General features: G+C 40.2%; 1 protein-coding gene across 1 annotated transcript in view; it reads right to left on the bottom strand.

The window, feature by feature from the left end:
- FRMD3 (FERM domain containing 3) overlaps window positions 1-23,732 on the bottom strand; it is a 266,833-nt gene that overhangs the window by 118,240 nt on the left and 124,861 nt on the right. Inside the window, exon 3 of the mRNA XM_063455005.1 lies at window positions 20,926-20,968. Coding sequence (XP_063311075.1) covers window positions 20,926-20,968 — 43 coding nt within the window. The remainder of the gene's footprint in view (window positions 1-20,925; window positions 20,969-23,732) is intronic.

The following is a 23,732-nucleotide window of genomic DNA, read 5'->3' as shown; positions in this document are numbered from 1 at the left end:
AGAAAGACTCCTACTGGTCCGCAGTCTGGGACCTGTGGGACAAACACAAACCCCATTAACGTGACACACACTTAAGTGACACAGGCTGGAAGGAGAACACCCATGATAGGGGAAAGAACACACCCAATTGAACAAATTCCGCATGTGTAATCTCTCTGAACTCAGCTGCACCCCCCACCACACCCTTACAAGTACACCCCCCCGCTCCCCCACCCCATCCAAATCTTGCACTACTACCAACAACACAGGTAACACACAAAGCCCCGGATCCAGCCACGCCAAATCTTGACTGCCCACCTGAGGCCACCACAAATAAGGGCTACAACCAAAAAGGCAGCAAGTAGCGCTTATGAGATACGGGCTGTAACCACTGTTTATCCCACGACCAATTGTAACAAGTATGGAACTTGGAACTTTCACAAAGATACAAACCTCAACCACACTATTGTACCTGTAACACGCAAATGTGAACTTATTTACTATGTACCCTTACCCCTTTTACTTTCTGTACCCCATCTATCCTTGGAAAAATTAAAATTGTCAAATAAAAAAACAAACATAAACCATTTGAGTAGAATATGATTACATTTATAATAAACTGCATTACAGTAAAATACATTTTCCTTACAGAAGGCAAATGATTTTTATTATACGTTTGCTGTAATTTTATAGTTACAGTTGTATGAGAAACTATGATGCCTTATTTTTTTTGTATTTAGCTTCCATTCTTATTTAATCAGGGTCTGACTGTTTATTAAATTGTAGTGTGACAGTGGGTGGAGAGGCCTTGGCTGATCAACAGCAAAATGCAATACTAAGCATTTCTATATTGTGAACTAAATTTAATAAACAATTTCTTTAATATTGCAATGTCCTTGATAAAAGCATTAACAAAATGAAAGTAATCTACATTTAGAGATGGTAATGAGAAACATAAAATATGCCTCATATCACTCTAATGAGATGCAGGAAAATGGCTCCTTACAATGAATAGAATGAACATACACAAAAATATATTAAATATATATATAATTAATTTTATGTAGACCTAATATATACCAAACCGGAAATAAAACAAGTGACGGTTCAAGGTGTATAGCTGTTTCTCATTTCTGCTCAGTATATGATAAGATAAGAAGTATATGATAAGACGGACAGTTAAATTCCATATTGATAAAAGTTAAAGAAACATACACTTTTAAAAAATGTATTTGGCTTCTTCTAAATCTAAATCTAATTTGGCCAAAATATTTTTATTAAAGAAATCTTTGACTTAAATTTCAATCACTAATTGAAAAATGAATTAGTGACCACTACATCAACTTTGATAGATTTGTTGATAGATGGTAGATTTCTGCCTGATCAACCAGTTTATCTACCATCTATCAACAATAATAGAACAAGTCCTGCTCAATTGGAAATATTCGGAGCTACAAAGCAAAGGACTCCTGGACTACTGGAAACATGCCTACATAGTTGACAGCCTAAGTAAATAGGTCAAGAGATCTTACTGAAAATAGATGACCTAAAGAAGTTACCTGTTTTTTTAGGAACATTCTCATAGTATCTTGGTATGCATTGGCTTAATGTTTCTCTAGATTCCAACTAATTACATTTCTTAACTAGGACATATGGATAATTCATTATTATTGTAAACAATTAAGAAATTATCCACACATTTTATCCAATTACATTTAATCAAGTTATCTAAGAGCAAATAAATTCCAGAGCATCTGAGCACAGACTACCATCTACAAAGTGGATGTTACTTTATTTTTTGTACTCCACATTTAACTTTAAGAAGGTTACAATCATTCTAATTTCACATTAAATACATCATTTGTTGATGGCAAAGTTTTCATGCAACAGAAATTTGACATGATCCCCTCAATAATATTCTCAAATTGTTGTATTTCCATATTTAAGTCCTGATTTAGGAAGAATGTCACCACTTCACAGCCCTTGTTATGGTTGAGCTTTTTGCGATAGCCCTCTGCTTGCTGCTCCAGTCTACTCGGAGTGAAGGGAGTGTTACATTCGTAACACAGAGTGGTCCTCATGAGGTGAGGACATCAAACATCACAGGACCAAGTCTGTCTCTGTCACAGGAGTAGACCCCCACTTTCAGAAGACAGCCATTAGAGATGTGTTGAACCTTGCAATGAAAACATTGCACTATTTAAGAAATATCAACGATGGATGAAATTGACAGGGCCACTGAACCCAGACCACTTCATTGAGATGAAGTGGTCTGTGTGCATATAGTTGTCCTTTTAAAAAGTCATTATCATGAAATGAAAAATCTAATAACTGTGATTTTGCCTAGACATCATCCACTAGAACACTGTGACAGAAGGGGATAGAATCCACCAAGAAGCCTATTCAAAAGGAGCTGGATACACCTGGACCTGAGATGGTCCATGGTGTATCCAGCTTCCTTTTAAATTAAAAACCTATAACTTAGACTCTACAGAAATAATATATTTTTTCTAGAAGAAAGCTATAGGGGACACGGCCAACCTCTAGCGGGAATAGTCGCATAGAGTGAGAGCTCCACATCCACCAAGCCCAAAAGCCTGTTTTAGTGGCCGACCCGCTACAAAAAAAAGTGTGACAGAATCAAGTCTGGACTACCCATATCGAGATGGCACCATCTAAACAGCTGAATATTACAGATCCAATGCACCAGAACAAAAAGGATCACCTAAAGCAGATGCAAGACGGTGATGACCCTGCGCACTCACCATCATCAGACCAGCCTTCGGAGATAGAGATGAGTCAGTTCTCTCCGGAGGACGATCCAGTCATGGACAAAAGCATCTCTATAATGCTGCAGGACCTGAAATCAACACTGCAAGCTGATTTTCTCAAGCTTCAAAAACAAAGTTGCTGAATTGGGGGAAGAATAAGTCATCTGGAGCACAAAGCAGAAGAGCTATGCACAGCCCACAATGAAGTAGCAGATAGAGTACAACAACTAGAGGAAGAACAAGCAATGATGCGGCTCAGACTAACGATATGGAAGATCTTCAAAATGCAACAATATCCGCTTTCGAGGCATAGCAGACACAGTCACACAAGAAGAACTACCAACCTTCCTCAAAACTCTTTGCAAGCTTCTGGTCCCTTATTTAAAGGATACTGCCTGGGATTGCGTACACCGACTACCGAGACCACAGCGCTTCACCAGCGATATCCCAAAGGATACCATCGCACGCTTCCACTATTTTCAATCTAAGGACTTACTTCTCTAAGCAGTAAGAACAATCCCCATCCTGCCTGAGCCTTACCAGAACATCACAATCTTTGCTGACTTATCGGCAGTCATGCTGGCAAGAAGAAGAGAGTTCATAACCATCACCAAGACTCTCCGCAGCAACAATATAGCGTACAGGTGGGGATACCCTACAAAACTGTTTGTCTGGCGGGGAGGCAGGACAGTGCCAATTCTGGAACCAGAGGTGGGCCTAGCCAAGCTGAAAGAATAGGGCCTATTTTGATGCACAAATATGGTCTCCCCTCATCGCTTACCACCAAAGAAAGCATAACCGGATGGGCAGATGGTAGGCTTACGATCGAAACATGGCTAAAAGCACCAGTTCAAATTATCCCAGCTAGCTGAGTTCGAGATTTCCCACTGATGCACAAGTATTAATTCACACTGTGTTATATTTTACTGCTCTGTATAAGGATTCATTCTGCACACAGCTTTAGTCTGTAGTCTTGCTGCTAACAGTCTAATCTGAAGTTAAGTTATCTATTGTTAACTGTTAGCAGCAATACAGGTTCATTGTATAGGTGCCAGTAGCCTAATTTTAGGGAACAAATGAGTTTCCACAAACACACTGGCGCAGGTTTAATGCACCATGTGAGTTACCTATAGAAAGTAGAAGGAGGGTGGCGTGACTATCGCGAGGACTAGCAAGCGCGACTAACTCGCCTAACACCCATTACAAATTGCCATTGAACATATTTCAAAAGTGTCCTAGTTTAACTATAAGAGCGCCCCACTGTGGCATAATGTCTGGGAAATGTAAGATTCCCTAAGGGCCGTAAGATCACCAAGGCGAATACCCCTATCGCCAAGCCCAGGTACGCACAGGACGCAAAATTATTATAGGTGGTTAAGTTAAGTCCATACATTAGAAATGTAAAATAATTGAATTTAAAAAAAAGGAAAAAACAAACGCAAAAAACGAACAAAAAAAACCCACACATTTTTATATATATATATTACTTGTGCTATCCTCCACATGTTCACTAACAATAACATACTACTTGGAGGTTAACAAGAGTGGTGAACATGAACTGCATGGAATCAATGTGGAATATTCTAAGGTACTAAATACTGCTCTATTTCCTAAATGTCAAGACTAAATGGTTACAGTAGAATGAAAGCGCTTAAGCACTATGCATGTGTAAGGACGTATCTTTGCCTCTGAGCTTTCTCCTTAAAATAGGAGTTCTTAAAAGCTTAATCTGACAACACTAAGTTATGACGACAGAATAGCAATCAAAAGTTGGTCACATTAGATAACTATGTATGCGATAAATTGGGCATTTAAATGTTTGGTGGTACTTCCCACGACCCCCATGAACGACCTAATGGGCGGAGAATCCCTCCTCCCACAACCCGGTCACATTCTTTGCTATAACGGCAAAGTTCATGTAAATATGTTGTACTGTTCTTACCCTCCCCAACAAACCTCGAATAAGAGGTTTACCCCCATCATCTATCTCTTTATCCAGTTACCCTATCCTTCCTAACAGTGTCCACAAGGCAAAATCACTCTGACACAAGACTATAGTCGTACTACAACCAACTGGCAGTTGACTCACGTTCACAACAACACAAAAGGGTTAGCAAAAGCTATACCTATCAAAGGGAAGTGTGTGTCTGCACTCTTTGCCCATAACCAAAAAATTAAGTCTCCCAATAGCAGTCGCCTCGTTTAAGTGCCTATCCCTTAATGTGAAATGCCTCAACAGCCCACACAAAAGGCGCCTTGCGGTTCAGGAAATGAAAGCCTCAAAAGCAGCAATAACATGTTGTCAAGAAATACACTTTTGCAATAGCAAATTTAGTAATTTCTAAACCAACAATACCCTCATGCCTTCCATGACCTATCACCACACAAGTCGAAGGAAGTCTCTCTATTTTTCCATGCTGATTGGGTGTTCCAGCTGCATAAATGTTATACAGATGACTTAGGGAGACTCATTCTAACAGGCTTGCTGAACAGCTACAAAGTCACGATTGCTTCCCTATATGCCCCAAATAAAGCACAATTGCCCTTTATCCGCAAGGTGCTGAAGAAAATCACTTCAATTAAACATGGTCACACAATAGTATGTGGGGACTTTAACTGTACACTAGACCCTTCGTTGGCCTTTAAACTAATCAATTACAAACACCCTACTCCGATGTCTCTAACACAAAGCCAGGCCATTGCTAACTTGCTTCACACTCACGACTTGTATGATTCATGGCAAAGTTTATACCCAACCGACAAAGACTATACCTATTATTCTCCGATGCACATGAGGTATGCGCGCATAGATATGTGCATAGTAGACAAAGCCTAATATAGCACAGGTCTCTATAGGCATGAGATCATGTTCTAACCATGCTCCGATAGTCGTTACTTTCCGTTCACTTTAGTCAGTCAGGGGACGAGACAAATGGAGGTTAAACTAAAAGATCTTAGACAACGAAGCACAGTACTCTAAAATAGCAACAGCTGCATCAGAATACTTTCTGAGTAATCCACTAGACTCTTGCTCCACCACAATGGCTGGCACACAAAACAGTTATGAGAGGCAACTTCATTAATCCTGAAGCAAAACCAATAAAGGTCACACAAGTTACCAAACAGCAAGTGGGGGATAACACCAGACATTTCATAAATCTAATACAGTTGGCACATTCAAGTAAACAAATGGTCTCGGCGTTAGACGCCGAAAAAGCTTTTGACCGTTTAAATTGGCAATACATGCAAGCCACAATACTAAAAATGTGCTTCTCCCAAACCTTTCTACTGAGTATACTAGCATTATATCGCCAAAGTTTTTAATTCAGGGTTCCTTTGAAAACCATTCGCTATCCCTCTATCCCCACTGATTTTCATACTGTGCCTGGAAACTCTAACCAGTTGGAAAACTGGAAAGATACAGACATTTTGTGGCTTGGCACCATTCACATCATAAAAATTATGTCCTTACCCCTTACCCCTAACCTGGAGTCACTTTACGTTGGGGAAAGTGTAAAATCATTCCCGGTGTTGCAGGAGGAATTTCCTCTCCCAATGCGAGAAATATTTACAGATCTCAGATTAAAACACATCTTAACTAAACTCCATGTACAAATAGGAGAGAATACCCAACTGACAACCTTTGGACAATGCTGCATAGGCAAACGTCCACCCATCAAATTACTATCCATTTGCTACAAAGCCCTAATCAATGAAGAAGCTACGGATAAACTTCCATATATGTACCAATGGGAGAGGGATCTAGACACCTCTTTTCCCTGCCAATGTGGCTGCAGGCAATTCAGACAACCAAGGCCTCCTCTAGTAATCTAGCACACTGGGAATCATATTGCAAGACTCTGATAAGATGGTACTGGGTCCCTTCCAGGCTAGCCAAATTCTATGCTGGAGTCTTCCCCCTTTGCTGGAGATGTCAGCCATCACCGGGCACACTAAAAAATATTTTCTGGGACTGCCCTAAACTGAAGGCATTTTGGCTCCAGTGGCAAATGGCCATACGAAAGCTTACTCAGACCCAAATTCCACTCTGCCCAGATTGCTTTCTACTACATATTGCGCCGGAACTACTGACATTGCCCCACAAAGTTGTCATCATACACATCCTCCTGGCAGCAAAAAATAGTATAGCAGGTCAGTGGACAAAGGATTTAATCCCATCCATGCAAGAGATATGGAATAGGGTGGAGACATTGTATCAATATGAAAAACTGGCCAAAGGACAAAGAGAGAGTCCACTCTATACATTGGAAGTGTTGGCAGGGCTGTGATATTATATAACAAATATAACAAATACAAATAAACAGCAAATCCATGCTCAAATTGTAAAATATGGTTATTTTCATATAACACATTTTATGTTTTCTTTTTCTTTAACTATACCCATATGAGAAAGTTGCCCTTGAGAGAAGAAGTTAAAAAAGTTACGTAAATACCAGTTGCAAAATCAACACAACTTGAGTTCTAAAAAACAAGTCTGAAAGCAGCAATTCACTGGTTTAATCACAGCTCCCAGCGCACATGGTGTTTATGTGGAAGATAATTACAGACACGTTAAACTTTGCCTTAGAACTATTTCATACACTGTTACTCTGTTAGTGTTCTATGTGTATTTAGAGCATGCTTAATAAAGGGGTCTATAAAAAGATTTATCATTTTACGTTATCATTATATGTTAATTTAGATATAAATGATGCGTTTAACATTATGATGGTCTCTCACTTATGTTTGGTTAATTAGAAAGCATATGTCTCCTGGTTATTCATGTTGAAAACGAAGAGGTTGGGATAATGGATCTTTCAGTCTTGTCCTAAAGTAACTTCCATCTGGAGGCTGATAAGTAAACCTCTACAGCTCGAGATAAGCCAACAGATTTAAACCCTTGAGCCTTTCTCTAGATCATGGTTTCAACCAGTGTTCAATGAACATATTGACTCCAGGGCTACAGTGGGTTGAATGTCAAATCTATGTATATAGTCTTTATATATGCATTCCAATTTGGATTCCAATCTGACAAAAAAATAAACTAGTAAGTTTAATTTAATGGTCTGTTAGGTTGCATGTAAATGTACCATTTATAAGCTGCTGTTTAAGAAGGAAAAATAGTGTGTGAGTCAAGATTCAAACATCAAGAGACATGAGAGTAGGAGACGAGATGGAGATCCATGGGGACCGTGTACTCTATATAACTAAGTTGTATGGATGGGAGGTTGTGCCTGAAGTTTAGAAAAAGGAAGTGGACTGAGGCGTAACAAGCAGGATTCATGGAAGATCAAAGCCCCCTGTACAGGTGAGAAGTGAAACAAATAGAGGAATTATAATGAAAAATATAATTATCATTGAAAAATACACAATTTATTATCCTAACAAATCACACAAAAAATATAAATGTCTTGCAAATGATGTGCACAGTGATTTTATGAAGTTCATGTTAAGGATGTTTAGGTTGCATGTTTTATTTTCTCAATTTACTGAGTTTTCTGAGATCACGTGCTGCAATGTGTACATTGATAATTGTCCCTTACCACCTGCAATCACACTCAATTTGCACTAGCAGATATCTGAAGTTCCAATGTGACTCCTAATAGGCCAGGGCCTGTTTGTCTCTGGCAGCCTGGAGTGCCGTGCAAAAACAACTCGAGTGCCATGCATGGCACACGTGCTATGGGTTGCTGACCACTGTAGTAGAATTAGTTTTAAAACAGTTTAACATAAAAATATGCAACGCAGCTGTCTAAATTCATTTTAGTCTTTTTTTTTTATTGTTTTCTTTTTTTATTTGCATAATTGATGGACTTAAGGGGTATGCTGTACTTACTGACAGGCATATTAAAATTGATTAATAAACACTATTATACCCATTAGATATGGAATCATCATAATATTGAAACCAGGTACTGCAAATTTCTAGTAAACTGAGAAAAATACTGCCCTAGAAAAAAGCAGCAGAATAAATGGCTTGTGAGAAAATGTCACTGTGAACCATGGACGTTTAACTGTTCTAGTGTCTAATTGAACACATATCAATCCTTTTTGGAATGTCAAAGCATCCCTCCGTACAGTATCTGTGAAAGGCAGCAGGATGCAGATTGCATATTTTTCAACCATATTGCACAAAATATGACTGTGCACTGGAGGGTTGGAGCTCACACAGCACCATGTTTCATCAAAATTAGCAAGCTGTGAATGAAACCTGCATCACACTGACTAACACAAGCACACGTTTGTGGTAGTAAATATAGCTCTCCATTTTAATATACAGAAAGCCACTTGTTCTCCTGAACTTTGAAGGGCTTTGAAGAACCAGACTGTTGCTAATGCTGTCACTGTAAGAGAAGCAGTGGTGTCCTGCCCAATGCCTTCATTTTGGAATTCGACTTGTGGTTTGGAGTTTCTGAGTTCTTTGGTATACTGTGTTAATCCAGGGTAAAGATAGGAAATTGGTTTATTTTAATTCAACCCATCAACGATGATAAATAATTACCTTGGGGAGCAGATATTTATAAAACTAAGCAAGGACATCCAGTATGTTTTCTGAGATGAAAAACAAGTTTGAAGAAAGCAATTGTATTCTTTAATTACATGTTACAGTACACATGGTATTTATGTCACTGGTTATTACTGGCTTTCTGTGGTTTAACTATTACCTATAGCTGGATAATTAACACTTTAGTTAGAAAATACAGATAGTCGTGCATTACCCACCCTGATGCATGGGGTTATGTGTAAAGAGTAAGTCTGAGGCAAAATGTAGACCAACCAACAGAAATATCCCATTGGTTCCCATGGAGACTGTTCTGCTTTTAGAACTCTGTCCCATAATTACGCTTAATGCATAACCCTCATAGTGTCTGTGTTGGAAATAGCTGTGGACCCAACGGGGCAAAAACGGCAGTTGGAACACTACCCTAGCATTCATCACACTAAAAATGCAGATTTATAAATCACAGTATAAGCATTTTTTTTTAAAGTACGAAATATATAAATAAGCAGACCCTGCAGTTCTATGCTCCCACTTGATTTTAGAACTCAGGTAGAAAAAACACCTTACCAAGATTTTTTTTTTTCTTATAGCACCACGTCCACTTCATGACATGACTCACAAGCCTAACGATGTTCAGACTGCCCATGTCCTCCCTATGCATGCTTAGACTTCCTGTGTCCTCCTTACCTATGTTTAGACTGCCTGTGTCCTCACTGCACATGTTTAGATTACCTGTTTCCTTCTTGCACATGTTTAGATTGCCTGTGTCATCCTTGTCCCTGTTTAGACTGCCTATGGCCCACCTGCCAATGTTGATACTGCTTGCGTCTCGCCTGCCCATGTTCAGACTGTCTATGCCCTGTCTGCCTACAGTGAGATCTACTCTATCGACATTCCCAGTCATAACCCCATTGACAGATATATGCCATGTCCAATCAGTCTGTCTCACCTATGTACTAGGCAGACACAGCTCTGATTGCCACTATTCATGCATTAAATACCTTCTCGAAGTTCTTCCAAAATGTTAAATCCCAATGGAATAAATTGCATAGAGTTGTGTCTTACATATCCACTTATTTAGTACAACCTGGAAACACCTGTAGTTACATACAAATAGTTACATTTGCCTTAGGGTCTTTTTGGTCTTGATGTGATCTTGTCAATATGTACATCTTGTCAAGCAGAATCCTGTGCTACAATACTAACTACATACATTGACACACATTCATGCACATCAGTAATGAAGAAACCACAGTGTTATGTGCTTGTTCCTTTATGATTTGGCAGTGAGATGGTTGGGTGAGGGGTCCAAAGGTCTTCTCATTCTATACCAGGTGTAAAGGGGAACAGGAGAGCTATGCACTGAGATTCACCAGCTCCTTTCAGAGACAGGGGATTACTGAGCTATCATCTCACATCCCACTGCCAGTTACAAATTGAATTATTAATAGGCTGCATTGTGGAGCTATTTGACAGAAGTCCCACTTTGCCTACTATACTGGTACTGGACTGCAAGAGGTTAATGTGCAACATGACATCATCTGATGTAGGTACAAGATAATCCAGCTAGAGAGAAACACTTAAAAAGCAGTCATCTGGTGAATTAAAAAAAGTAAATCAATAAAAGATAAAAATATTTCAAGAATTAAAATGATACTGTGATCCTGTCTCCTCAATTCATTAGTCTACCCATGCCCAGGCCAAGGTAATCAATGCAGAAATACATTATCAAGTTAAGATCAGTATTGTGCAATCAGCTGTTTCCGCTACTTTTATTGTTATCACCTTGTCATCTAACTGACTAGTACATTGATCAGTTACTAGTTAAAGGGACACTGTAGTCACCAAAATAACTTTAGCTTCATAAAGCAGTTTTGGTGTATAGATCATGCCCCTGCAGTCTCAGTGCTCAATTATCTGCCATTTAGGAGTTAAACCACTTTGTTTATGAACCCTATTCACACCTCCCTGCATGTGACTTGCACAGTCTTCCTAAACACATCTTGTAAACAGTCATCTAATGTTTATCCTTCCTTTATTGCAAGTTCTGTTTAATTTAGATTTTCTTATCCCCTGCTGTGTTAATAGCTTGCTAGACCCTGCAAGAGCCTCCTGTGGCGAAAGCCACTTCGCCACTGGGGTTTAGAGGGGACTACTTGCCAGCCTCTTACCCTGTGACTATGGCCCCTTTAATTTATTATGGTTAAAAAAAACTACTATTTGTACTTATTATGACATTGGACAAAATAATTAGTGGCACTTCGAACTCCCAAAGCCATTTGAAGTGCCATTCGACCACGTGGTGGCGGCCATCTTGTTCGCATGGACCAAAACTGTGAATAGACTTCAGGGGGACTTATCCGCGAATGCCCTGGAACTATTTTTGGGCATGAAAACCTTGTGGTTCCCGGTCGGTTCTCCAGCGGCAGTTAGCCGCGATTCAATGGAACTGTTTTGGGTATGGGACCATGCCTGCACCTGGGCAAAACTATGACTTCCATAAAATTTCTGAAGCCCTGATCTGATCTGGGTGATTTTTGGATATCTTGTTCACATAGATCACCCAAATGTAACATTATGGGGATATGTTGTGTTTTGGGGTACTTATGGGACTTTAAATAAATGTGTGTCTTTCTGCCTGGAGATAATTGAGTTACATACAGTACTTTATTCAATTATCTCACAGGCAGAGGGGAGGGATTGTATGTGTGCTATGGGAGTGTCGTACAGTTAATTACTGTTCCTTTTGGTTTATTCCCTTTGTGTCCCTGTGCCCAACAAAGTCCACCTAGGTGTCACCCTTGTTGGGAAACTTGCATAAAAGCCCAATGTGCCTCCATTAAAATTGAATTCCTGCTTAACCCGCAACACGTAGCTTGGTCTATATTCACACTGGGGATTGCTATACTCCTTATACTCCCCTGTGTTCTAATCACTAGCTCTTGTAAGAGCTGTTCCTGCTACGCTCTCTGAAGTTGGAGAGGTCTTTCCCACACGGTCCTGGATATCCGAGGATGGTCCAGGGTGGGAGGAAGACAGCGAGATCCCAGCTAAGCTACGGCGGTTGTGGATTCAGCGGTGCTTGTGGTATCCGGAGCAGTGATTATGGTCCTCAGCATCAGCTAGGAGGCATCTGTCGGCGGAGGTGCCCAATCTGGGTGCCAGATGGTCCATCACACCTCCTGTATGTGATTAAAGTTCAATTTACAGAGCAAGAGATACAATTGTTTAAGGTAAATTACATCTGATTGAAAGTGCTGGCTGTGCCAATCAGAGCCAGGGAAGGTGTGGCAAGGGCTGCATAAACAGAAACAATGTGATTTAACTCCTTAATGGCAGAAAATTGAGCAGACATGATCTATACACTAAAACTGCTTCATTAAGCTAAAGTTGTTTAGGTGACTATAGTGTTCCTTTAAGTCTAGTTTGGCTTTGGCATTGTGTACAGTTGTGTCACCATCACCAACGTTCCCACAGCTGCCAAAGCTTAACCACATCTGTGGATGAAATGGAGAATCTTAAAATGGGAACCATGACTTCTCTGGAAATTACACCATTGAAAACATCTCAACTTGTGTTAACGTTTTTTATAGGGAGTCACATTCACCCTGTCACAGTTACCCTGTCACACTCACTCTGTCACAGTCACCCTCATACACACCCAATCACCCTCATGCATAGCCACCACCCCCACTGACACTATTCCTCATACACACACAGCAGTTCCTCCGTAAACACAAAACATCAAAACCACAAACAGTTCCATTGTATACATAACACCCTGCACAGAGTTTCCCCAAAACATACACTACCAGACACAGAGATAAACAGAAACACACACACATATGCAAAGAATGAAGAGTTGTTTAGCTAATTGAATTCAGACTAAGAAACATAGAAGGGGGGTAACCCCTGTATTTACAAACAGAACAAGGGAGAGAAAATAGTTTCTTATGAAATTGTCACACAGAACAATTATAACTTAACTTTAGTCAATGGTGAGCCTCTATTTTGCAAAATGTGTACAACAGGGGCTTTTATTCCCAAACCTACTCGTTTGGGTTCAAGATGTATTTTTACATCTAATGCTAACAAAGCTCTGTTCATGGATAGCGAGGTCTGGGAGAAGTATATATTGCTCTCCTCAGCATTGAAACACTTTCACTGTGATTTTCCATAGCTAACTTTTTATTTTTCATTGAGATTAGGGAGATTTAGTTATTGTAAGCTATCGCTCAGTGCCATGTTTAGTTGGCAGGTGCCCTCGTACACATGGTAGGAAGAACTCAGGTTTTATGTACACTATGGATATTCACAATCTATATTGATACTGGAATATTATTCATATGCATATCTGTGTTCTTTCCATATTATGACTTTTTTTTGCACTCAGCCTTTTTTTTTTCTATTTGAATTAATTGCTTTCTTATAATTTCTCAAGATGGTGTGTAGATATAGCCACTGCTAAGTGTTACATATCTATGGCAACTGTACCTCAGATAGCTGTTACATTTCAATTACATTTCAATTAGAATTGGATACTTTGTTTTCAAATAACACGTATTCACAGTGGCTGTAATAAACTATATTTATGATTATTTTATTATTTTAATACAGTTTAATTTGAATAATAGGGGGGCGGGGCCTGACCGGGGAGCCGAGCAGACACGCTTTCTGTGAGCTCCTGAGCCTGGGCCAGATTTTCAGCGACAAAAAGAGGAATACTCACCCGAATCGATCCTCCAAACTACCGCTACTGACACTGTGCAAGCAGGGGTACAGAAGGACACCTCGCAAGCCTGCAAATACGCTGGGAATCCGGGCCGAGAACTTGGGGCCTACAACACATGGTGGATGGGAGAGACGGCCGCTCTCCCGACCCGCCAAAACGAGCGACACCCGAAGCATCGGGCCCACCTACCCCCCCCCCAGGTCCAGAGGGGGTTATCCTGGTCCACATAAGCGTGAAACTTAAGCCTACACTGACTGCAATGTCTGAAGACAGCCGACAGCGTGAAACAATTACTCAAGCGGACGCTCCTAAAATGGCGACATCAGACCACACTACAGAGCATACCTGTGCCCAGCCACTACACGAGCGTCTAGATGCACTGTTCACCCGGTTCTGGGAAATGCTGAACAGGCGGATGGCTCATCAAACCTCTGAAAGCAACGTTGAGGTGAGGCAGCCCCAAGCTGTAAGGCGGAGCGGGCAGACCCCGGGATCAGCCGCCGCGCTCCGACGGGCGGAACACCCACCCAGGCAGGGGAACAATAGGAGACTCCCTCCTATCCACCGACCACATCGCAGGAGAGCCGCCCGCCGCTGGCGGCGGATGACCACCAGGACCCTCCGCAGCGCCCATCACGGGAAAGACCCGGCCCCGAGAGGCAACCGAGTCTGTGGATACACGGTGCCAACCCTACAAGATGCCTGGAAAAAGGGAGAAGCCCCCTGCAACGGCCACTTTCACTCCTCACTGACCCACCTGCACATGCTGCCGGTAATCCCACCCAAAGGGGGCCTGTGCGGCGTACGCCAACCCTGTCCCACATGCAGAGCCGCCAGAACGGGCGTCGGGTGAAGTAACTCGGACCCCAGCAAGCCGCGGCCCGCAGACAACACTCCAGCCCGCAATGCAGAAACTAACTGTCTGTCCATACGAACTATGAACTCTAAAACATGTCACCGACCATGGCAAACTGACTCAATCACACAGTTAAGCATTTAATTTGTCCAGCGCACATTGTAACGTTAACATGCATGTCAATCATCTACTCAATGTTCCTGTGGCCTGTTGGCGCTAATCTGGGCTCCCTAGGTGACCCAAGTATACACACTACTGCACTAATAGGCAAATACTACCTGAGTTAATCGATACCTAACGTTGTTTAGTGCTGTATGAAAACCAATTTGTCACTCTTCATTTATATGTAAAATATGCTAACCTGTCAGCACACTCACTACTGTATGCATGTAGTTAAGTTTGAATAACCTTAGTTTAACCTCATACCGTATTAACGACTGGTTTCCTGTTCTGGATGTCTAGGACAACAGCACACCAGACTCACATATTGCAGTCACGCTGATTTAACTAATCAGGCTCCCTAGCTCTTTGTATACCTAACTCGCATGGACGTAGGCTATGTCATTTTTGCTACCTTTATTTGCTACGGTTTTGCATATGTTCCTACTCATGCTTTTTCTCCTATAAAAAAGAAAAAAGAGAGGCACTACTACTCTGGAAATGTGACACATTACTGTTGTATTAATTCGAAGCTGTAACCCATATGCACATTGTCCCTGTTTTCTTTTTCTGTACCCTAACTCATATGCCTTCAATAAAAATCAGATTGACAAAAAAAAAAAAAAAATTTGAATAATAAAGGTTAGTTTGAATTTTCCTTGTGACAATTTACTAAGAAACTATTTTCTCTCTCCCTCACACAGATACGCATTCCAGACATAGTCATGGACAAACGTTCACATAGATATAATATTCATAACAGAAACATGGTGGGATGAGACACATGACTGGACAGTTAACTTAAATGGGTACACGTTATTTAGGAAGGATAGAAAAAACAAGAAGGGTGGTGGTGTATGTTTGTATGTCAACCATGAGTTAAAGTCAAATCTTAGGCATGTGTAGTGTGACGAGGAAAATGTGGAAGCTTTATGGGTAGATATCTGCTTGGGGCAAACAAAGGGAAATCAATTATTGGTTGGGATATGTTATAAACCACCAAATGTAAATATTAATGAGGAAGAACAGCTGTAAGAGCAAATTGTGAAAGCTTCAAAAAACACTTTAATTATTGGAGATTTTAATTACCCGGACATAAATTGGGATAGAGTGACTAGTACTTCAGCAAGGTGAATCAGGTTTTTGAATGTGTTAAATGAAACCTTCATGTCACGACTGGTACAATCACCAACTAGAAAGGATGCTTGTCTGGATTGTCTCGTTATAACAAACAATGTTGATCTTTTGACCAACATTCAAGTAGGGGAGCATTTGGGAAATATTGATCATAATATGGTAATTGTTTAAATAAACTCTAAAAAGCAAAAGCACATGGGGTATACTAAAACATATAATTTTTAAAAAGCCACTTTCAATAAGATTAGGGCAGTTCTACAACATATCAACTGTCATAAACACCTGAAAAAAACACTGAGGATAAATGGAAGCTCTTCAAACAAATATTAAAAAAGGTACATTTCTCAGTATGTACCATTGGGTAATAAATATAAAAGAAACAAATTGAAACCAATGTGGCTTAGTTGAGAAGTAAAACAAGATATTAAAAATAAGAAAAGGGCATTTAAAGCATTTAAATCAGACAAATCAGAGGCATCCTATATAAGATATAAGGAAGCCAATAATGCTTGCAAAAAGGCAATTCAAATGGATAAACTAGAAAATTAGAAATGGATAGCCAAAGAATGCAAAACCAACCCCAATTTTTTTTATATAAATTCTAAAAAAAAACAAAAAAAACTTAAAGTGTAGGTACACTGCAAACAGATATGGGTCTGTTAGTTAATGAAGACCAGGAAAAGGCAGAAATTTGAAATAACAATTTTTCTTCAGTAAGTATTAAAGAGGATCTCATGGCAAGAGATATGCTAATGATTGCTGCAAAAAAACTTGCAGATAACTTGTGATTGGATGACTCGAGACAAGATGCTACAGCAGTTAAAGAAAATTAATGTAAATAAAGCTCTGGGGCCTGACGGTATTCATCCACGAGTACTTAAGGAGCTAAGTGGGGAAATAAGTGAACCTCTGTTTGTTCTTTTGTTTCAGGTATTTTACCAGAGGATTGGAGGAAGGCAGATGGTGTTCCTATATTTAAATAGAGTTCAAAATCCTTGCCTGGAAATTAAAGACCTGTGAGCTTAACTTCTGTGACTTGGAAAATATTTGAAGGGCTATTAAGGAATACTATTCAATAATTAATTGGAAGAACTTTGTTATAAGCAATAATCAGCATGGTTTTATGAAACATAGGTCATGCCAAACTAACCTGATTGCATTCTACGAAGAAGTAAGTAGAAGTATAGATCAGGGTGTTGCAGTGGATGTGATCTACTTGGATTTTGCCAAGGCATTTGATGCGGTTACTCACTATAGGTTAGTCTTCAAACTAAAAGAAATTGGTCTAGATGAATATTCTTGTTCTTGGGTAGAACATTGGCTTAAGGACAGAGTACAACGAGTTGTCATTAATTGTAAATTTTCAATTTTCTGGACAAAAGTGGTAAGCAGTGTCCCTTAGGGTTCTATTTAACATATTTATAAATGATTTTGAAATAGGCATTGAAAGCCATGTTTAGTGTTTAGTGTTTGCAGATGACACAAAACTTTGTAAAGTAATAAAATCTGAGCAGGGGGGGGCGGGGCCGGCCCGCCATGCTGACCGGTCGCATGCAGGAGAGGCTCTGGAGCAATCTGGCCTCTCAGGCTACTAACACAGCCCGGACACTCGCAAAGAGCCCAGGAGACCTGCCCACGGCTGTGGACGGGGTGGCGGACCCCGAGATCGGGAGCTTCAGGACCCCAGAAGGGGGTAAGAGGCTTTGGGGGCCGCGGCCTACTCGGGTGGGATGCGGGGTAGACGGCCGCTGCCCTGTCTCCCTTCCCGGACACCGCAAGCCGACATCTTGAGACGCCTGCCGGCCCCGTTTCCCCCCCCCTTGGACCGGGGGGGTCATCCCGGTCCCCACTACAAGGGGCCTGAGAGGTGTGGAGGATGGACAACGGAGCGCACCAGAGGCCTACCCCTTAAGATGGCGGCCCCGCTGAGACCGGCTCCACCAGCTCCTACGCGACGGGGCTCCAGAGAAGAGCAATCAAGCCGCTCACCGAAACGAACAACCACGCGGGGAAGACATCAGCGTGATGGGAGCAGCAGATTTAGGCAGAAAATAAACAAGCGGCACGAGCAAAGCAAGGCCTGTCGACTAACAGCCCTGCAGCAGCCACACAGAGGCACCCCTGAAATGGCGGCAGAGGGCTCACATCAACTTCCCACCTCGGTGTCTGCTGTACCAACTCTAAGTCCCCAGAGACTCCCTTAGCATTCTGATCTGGCAACCCCGACTGCACCGACACAGGGCATGGGCTGACTCACGATACCAGGGGCCCGTAGCCCACTTTCCACGAGGACTTACGCCACTTCACAGCTGCTGTCACCGCTGAACATATCATCTGCTGCGGACTGCTTGAATTAAATAAGTTTTCTTTTTATGCCTAATGCTGACAACCTAGTACGCTCCACTCTGCCTGGTTGTACCTTACCTGCACACTTACCTTAGTTAAGCTTGCTACCCTATCGCTCCACAAAATGTCAGTAAGTAAATCTGCAGTTACACCTCATGTACCACAATGCTAACCTGACACATACGATTAACTCTAGACTACACTACTCTACTGATGGTTTGTACAAACAGTTAAACATACATCCCAATACTCGCTTAAGTAATCCTATGGAGATCCTGAACCACTACATAAACAAAATGTGCAAGTTAGATCTCACCTGAAATCTACATTATACAAAAAAAAAAATGTGCTACATACTTAAATGCCTTCTAAATGTTACGCTATGTCTAATAATCACTTGTTTGTCACTGCTGTTGGGGCATTGACAGAATGTCTGTGAATCATATGCACGCAAAAATAAAGAATTAAAAAAAAAAAAAAAAAATCTGAGCAGGCTTTGCTGCAGAGGGATTTAGATAGATTGGTGGACTGGGCACTAAAATGACAGATGAAATTTAATGTAAAGAAATGAAAAGTTATGCACTTCGGGGTCAAGAATGCATAAGCAACTTCCACCCTAAATGGTAGTGAATTGGGGATAACCACACACGAGAAGGATTTGGGAATTGTTATAGACAACAAATGAGGCAGCAATATGCAATGTCAATCTGCAGTTGCTATGGCCAGTAAGGTTTTGTCATGTATAAATAGGGGCATAAATTCTCGGGATGTAAATATAATTTTGCCTCTTTATAAATCGCTGGTAAGACCACACTTTGAATATGCTGTGCCCTTTTTGGCACCTGTTCTAAAGAAGGATATCATGGCACTAAAAAAAGTGTAGAGACGAGCTACAAAATTGATAAAAGGAATGGAGCACTCTAGTTACGAAGAAAGATTCAAAAATGTAAATCTCTCTAGTTTGGAAAAACGGCGCCTCAGAGGGGATATGATAACATTATACAAATATATTCAGGGCCAGTACAAATCATTATCTGGAAATCTATTCATAAACAGGGCTATACATAGGTCATGCATTTAGGCTGGAAGAAAGGAGATTTTATCTAAGGAAAGGGTTTTTTTTTTACAGTAAGAATTATAAGGATATGGAATTCTCTGCCCGAAGAGGTGGTTTTATCAGAGTCCATCCAGATGTTTAAACAGCAATTGGATAAATACTTCCAAAAACATAACATACAGGGATATCATTTCTAATCAGTGTGGTAATAGCTGCTTGATCCAAGGATCAAGATATCTGACTGCCATTTTGGGGTCAAGAATGAATTTTTTCCTAGTTTGTTGCAAAATTGGAAGCGCTTCAGAGTTGTTTTTTTGCCTTATTTTGGATCAACAGCAAAAACATATGTGAGGAAGGCTGAACTTGATAGACACAAGTCTCTTTTCAGCTATGTAACTATGTAACTGTATACCCTTATAGCTGGACAATGATAATCAAACTCTCAGGCACATATAAAGTTACACAATGCCAGACATGCATACACAGGTAATACTACACACAGTCAGACACACTGTCATTGTGTTTATGAATCTGCCAACATGTGTTGTGTATCTGTGTGTCATTGTGTTTCTCTTTGCATCACTGTGTTTGTGTGTATGTGTGTGAATTTATCAGAGTTATATGTGTGTGCATGTATCAGAGTGTATTTATATGTGTGTATCAGTGTGTGCATGCGTGTATTTGTGCGTGCATGTCCAGAGAGGCAACATGGTGCAATGTGAGGGCAATACCTGTAAGAACAATGTCACGGTAATGAGGCAACATATGCAATACATGTGAGGACTTACTTGGATTTTACAGGTAGTTTTTTTTTTTTTTGCAAACCAATTGGTAGTGAAGGGGTTAAGGAGATGACTGCTGATGCTTCCAGATTTCCTCTTAAACTGAAGAGCCAGCCCCTCACATCATGTTATGCCACAGATTTCCTAAACATAATCAGCACAAAAAGAAGCTTCCACTGGAGCACTAAAAATGACTTACAAGGAGAATTCCCTTGTTTTCTAACCATTAGCGTGAAGCCACACTTACATATGTTGTTCCTCCTCCAAGACTTCTGAAAATAATACTGATCATTCACTGACAGCCAAGACAATTGGTTTGGAATGTTCATAACTACTTCACCATTACACAATCACATAGCAATACAAAACTACAACAACAATCCCAAAATAACAGACAACACATACACAACTTTGAGACAAACACTGATTTTTAGTTGCTTATTTGTCAAGCATGTAGTGGTCGCATTATTGAGAGATTTATCTTTAGGATGTGTTAACAACAGCATATAAAGATTTTGTAAACTAATGCGATGCAATTAAGCAAACACATTTTTTATATATTTTTTTCAAGCAAGCGTGTAATTATGCCTTAGGCCACACTTACATTTCATTTGCTTGGCAATGGGTTTGTTGGGATCGAGCCAGTGCTGAAAAGAGAAAACAAAACAAAAAACAAAACAGAAAATCTGATTAACAAATATATAAATATAATAATGCACACATAAAACCATACTAGTTATGCACGTCATTGCACGCCTGAGATAATGGATATATAGACTAGGCATTAGGCTGCTAGAGTAGGACCTGCCAAGAATGGGGTACATTGAGGTTGTGGCCGGCTTATGCAATATATGATCATATAATGTAACTAAACCCCCATTATTTTTTCGCCTAGGTAAGGTGTTTTTAAATAAAACTATTACAATCTGTGAGATTTAACCCCTTAAGGACACATGACATGTGTGACATGTCATGATTCCCTTTTATTTCGGAAGTTTGGTCCTTAAGGGTTAAAATCATTGTTTAGTGAATTAGCGAGTGCTTAGAGTGTACAAATAGTGCAATTGTAACAGAATTGCCAACTGCACATAGACTATATTATGAAAGAATGTGGACACCCATTCTAAGTTTTGAGTTCAGATTTTCATTCCTAACCAATTCCTAAAAGGTACACAGAAATTAGTCATGAAATCTCTATAGACAAACATTCATGGTGTAATGGGTCATACAGAAGAGCTCAGTGACTTTAAATGGGGCCATACTACAATATGCCACCTTTTCCACAAAGCAGTTTGTGAATTCTGTCATACTAGATCTGACCTGTTAAACTATGATATTATTGTGAAGTGGAAATGTCTAGGAGCAACAACAGCTCAACCACAAATTCATAGACTATTCATACTCAGAGTAGGGGCATCAAGTGCAGAATTACATAAAATCCCCCTCTATCATCTATTTCATTACTCACTACAGTGTCCCAAAACAGCCTCTGGAAGCAACATCACTACAACTGTGCACTAGGTTTCATGAATGGCTGTACACAAACTTCACATCAACATGAGCTATGCCAAACCCCAGCTGGAGTGGTGTAACACACACCATCACTGGACAGCGACAGTGGAAATGTTCCCTATAGAGCAGGGGTTCTCAACCTTGTCCTCAAGGACCCCCTACCAGTCCAGGGTTTAGGGATTACCTGGGTGTGTCTAAGGTGTTTAGAAAAAGAAAAAAAAACACCTTAGAGTCTAAGGTGTTTTTTTCCCCTTTTTCTAAACACCTTAGACACACCCAGGTAATCCCCAAATCCTGGACTGGTAGGGGGTCCTGAGGACTGGGTTGAGAACCCCTGCTATAGAGCCTTGAAGCACGCTTCACTGTTTGGCAATCTGATGTGAAGAGAACACTACCTATCAGAATATATAGTGCTTCCTGTAAAGTTTTATAAAGGAAGGATAATGGTTCGGAAAAGGTTTTCAGGGTTCGAGCTAAGCCCCATAGTTCAAGTTCACATTTTAGACATGAGTGCATCCAACATTTTGATAACAGTTTGGGGGAATATCCCTTTTTTGCTTCCGCATGACTGTGTCCCTGTGCGAGGTCCGTGAAGGAATGTTTTTTGCGGATACCCATGACTATAACACTAAATGCAAGCCAGACCTTCCCATACAACATCAGTGTCTCACCTCAAAAATGCTAAATAGGCACAAATTCTCACAGACACAATCCAAATCTTGATAAAATCCTTCCAAGAAGACTGGCAGCTGTTAGCCAGAAAATGTGGGCACAATTCATATTCATGTTCATGGTTTTGAAATGGTATGTCCAACACGCTCATATATACCTATCATATGAGCTATCAGACAAGCAAAGTAACCCACTTCAAATCACTGTAAAAGGCTGTGAATCACTTTTATTTGGTGTGTTGCAGTGGGTGGTAGGTTAGAATGTAAATACTTTATTTATTTATTTCAATTCCATTTTTTCCAATGAAATCTGAACTGTAACAAATGTGTATCTCTAGGTCTGAATACCTCTTATTCCAAAGAGTTTTCTATTTTTTGTTCTATATTAATTTTAGGGTTAGGCCCCTTTTCAGTCCTACTGTTGGTAATTATGGCTATTTGGAACAAACAGTTGTTTGTGCACCTGACTGTCCCAATATGTTCTGGTAGAGAGGCTGAGAAGGAACTTAGCAATGCTGGATGTCAATGCAGTTTTAATACACTTTATTGGTATCAAAATAAGTATATAATACAAATGGTGGATGGTGTGGTAATCGAGACAGCCTGCTTCTACAACCCTTAAACTATTGGCTGACAAGGACACATTCATTTGGGTACGAAGGTATACATGTAATTTATACGCTGTGCTTGTTGACCCCCAGTAAGTGAACAGATTAAAAGATGTACACTTACTTTTTATTAGAATATCGAGTATCTAAATAATCACTTGCAGGTTACTTGCAGAGGTATTTTGTTATGTTATGTTAAGTTATTGGGCCCGAAAGGCCATTGTTCTTATTATTTTAAGTAGTTTTGTATTTTTGAATGTGATTGTAGTTTACTCTTACATATCCAGTGGTTATGGTGCAAAGAGTGCTATTTTTAGCAACTTGCTCCCTTACAGTTTTTTACCAGCTCAGTGACAAACTATGTCACCAAGCTCCTTCTGTCAGATCATTCGTTGAGAGCAGTTTAGTTCAAATCATGTTCTCAAATCTTTCTGACAGCACACAGAAAGATCTCAGCATTTTAATAATCGCAAAATATATAGAATATATTTAATAGGAGAACTTTTTAGGAGGACAATTTGCTAAATTACATTTTATTCATAATCTTTCACATCCTTTTCACTTTAGAATACTATTTTTGTAAAAGGAGAGATTGACAAAATTTTTTACAGTGGTAACAG

The sequence above is a fragment of the Pelobates fuscus genome, chromosome 5, assembly GCF_036172605.1.
Source record: "Pelobates fuscus isolate aPelFus1 chromosome 5, aPelFus1.pri, whole genome shotgun sequence".
Taxonomy (NCBI): Eukaryota; Metazoa; Chordata; class Amphibia; order Anura; family Pelobatidae; genus Pelobates; species Pelobates fuscus.
The sequence above is the reverse complement of the archived record's forward strand: the minus strand, read 5'-3'. Positions and strand labels throughout refer to the sequence as shown.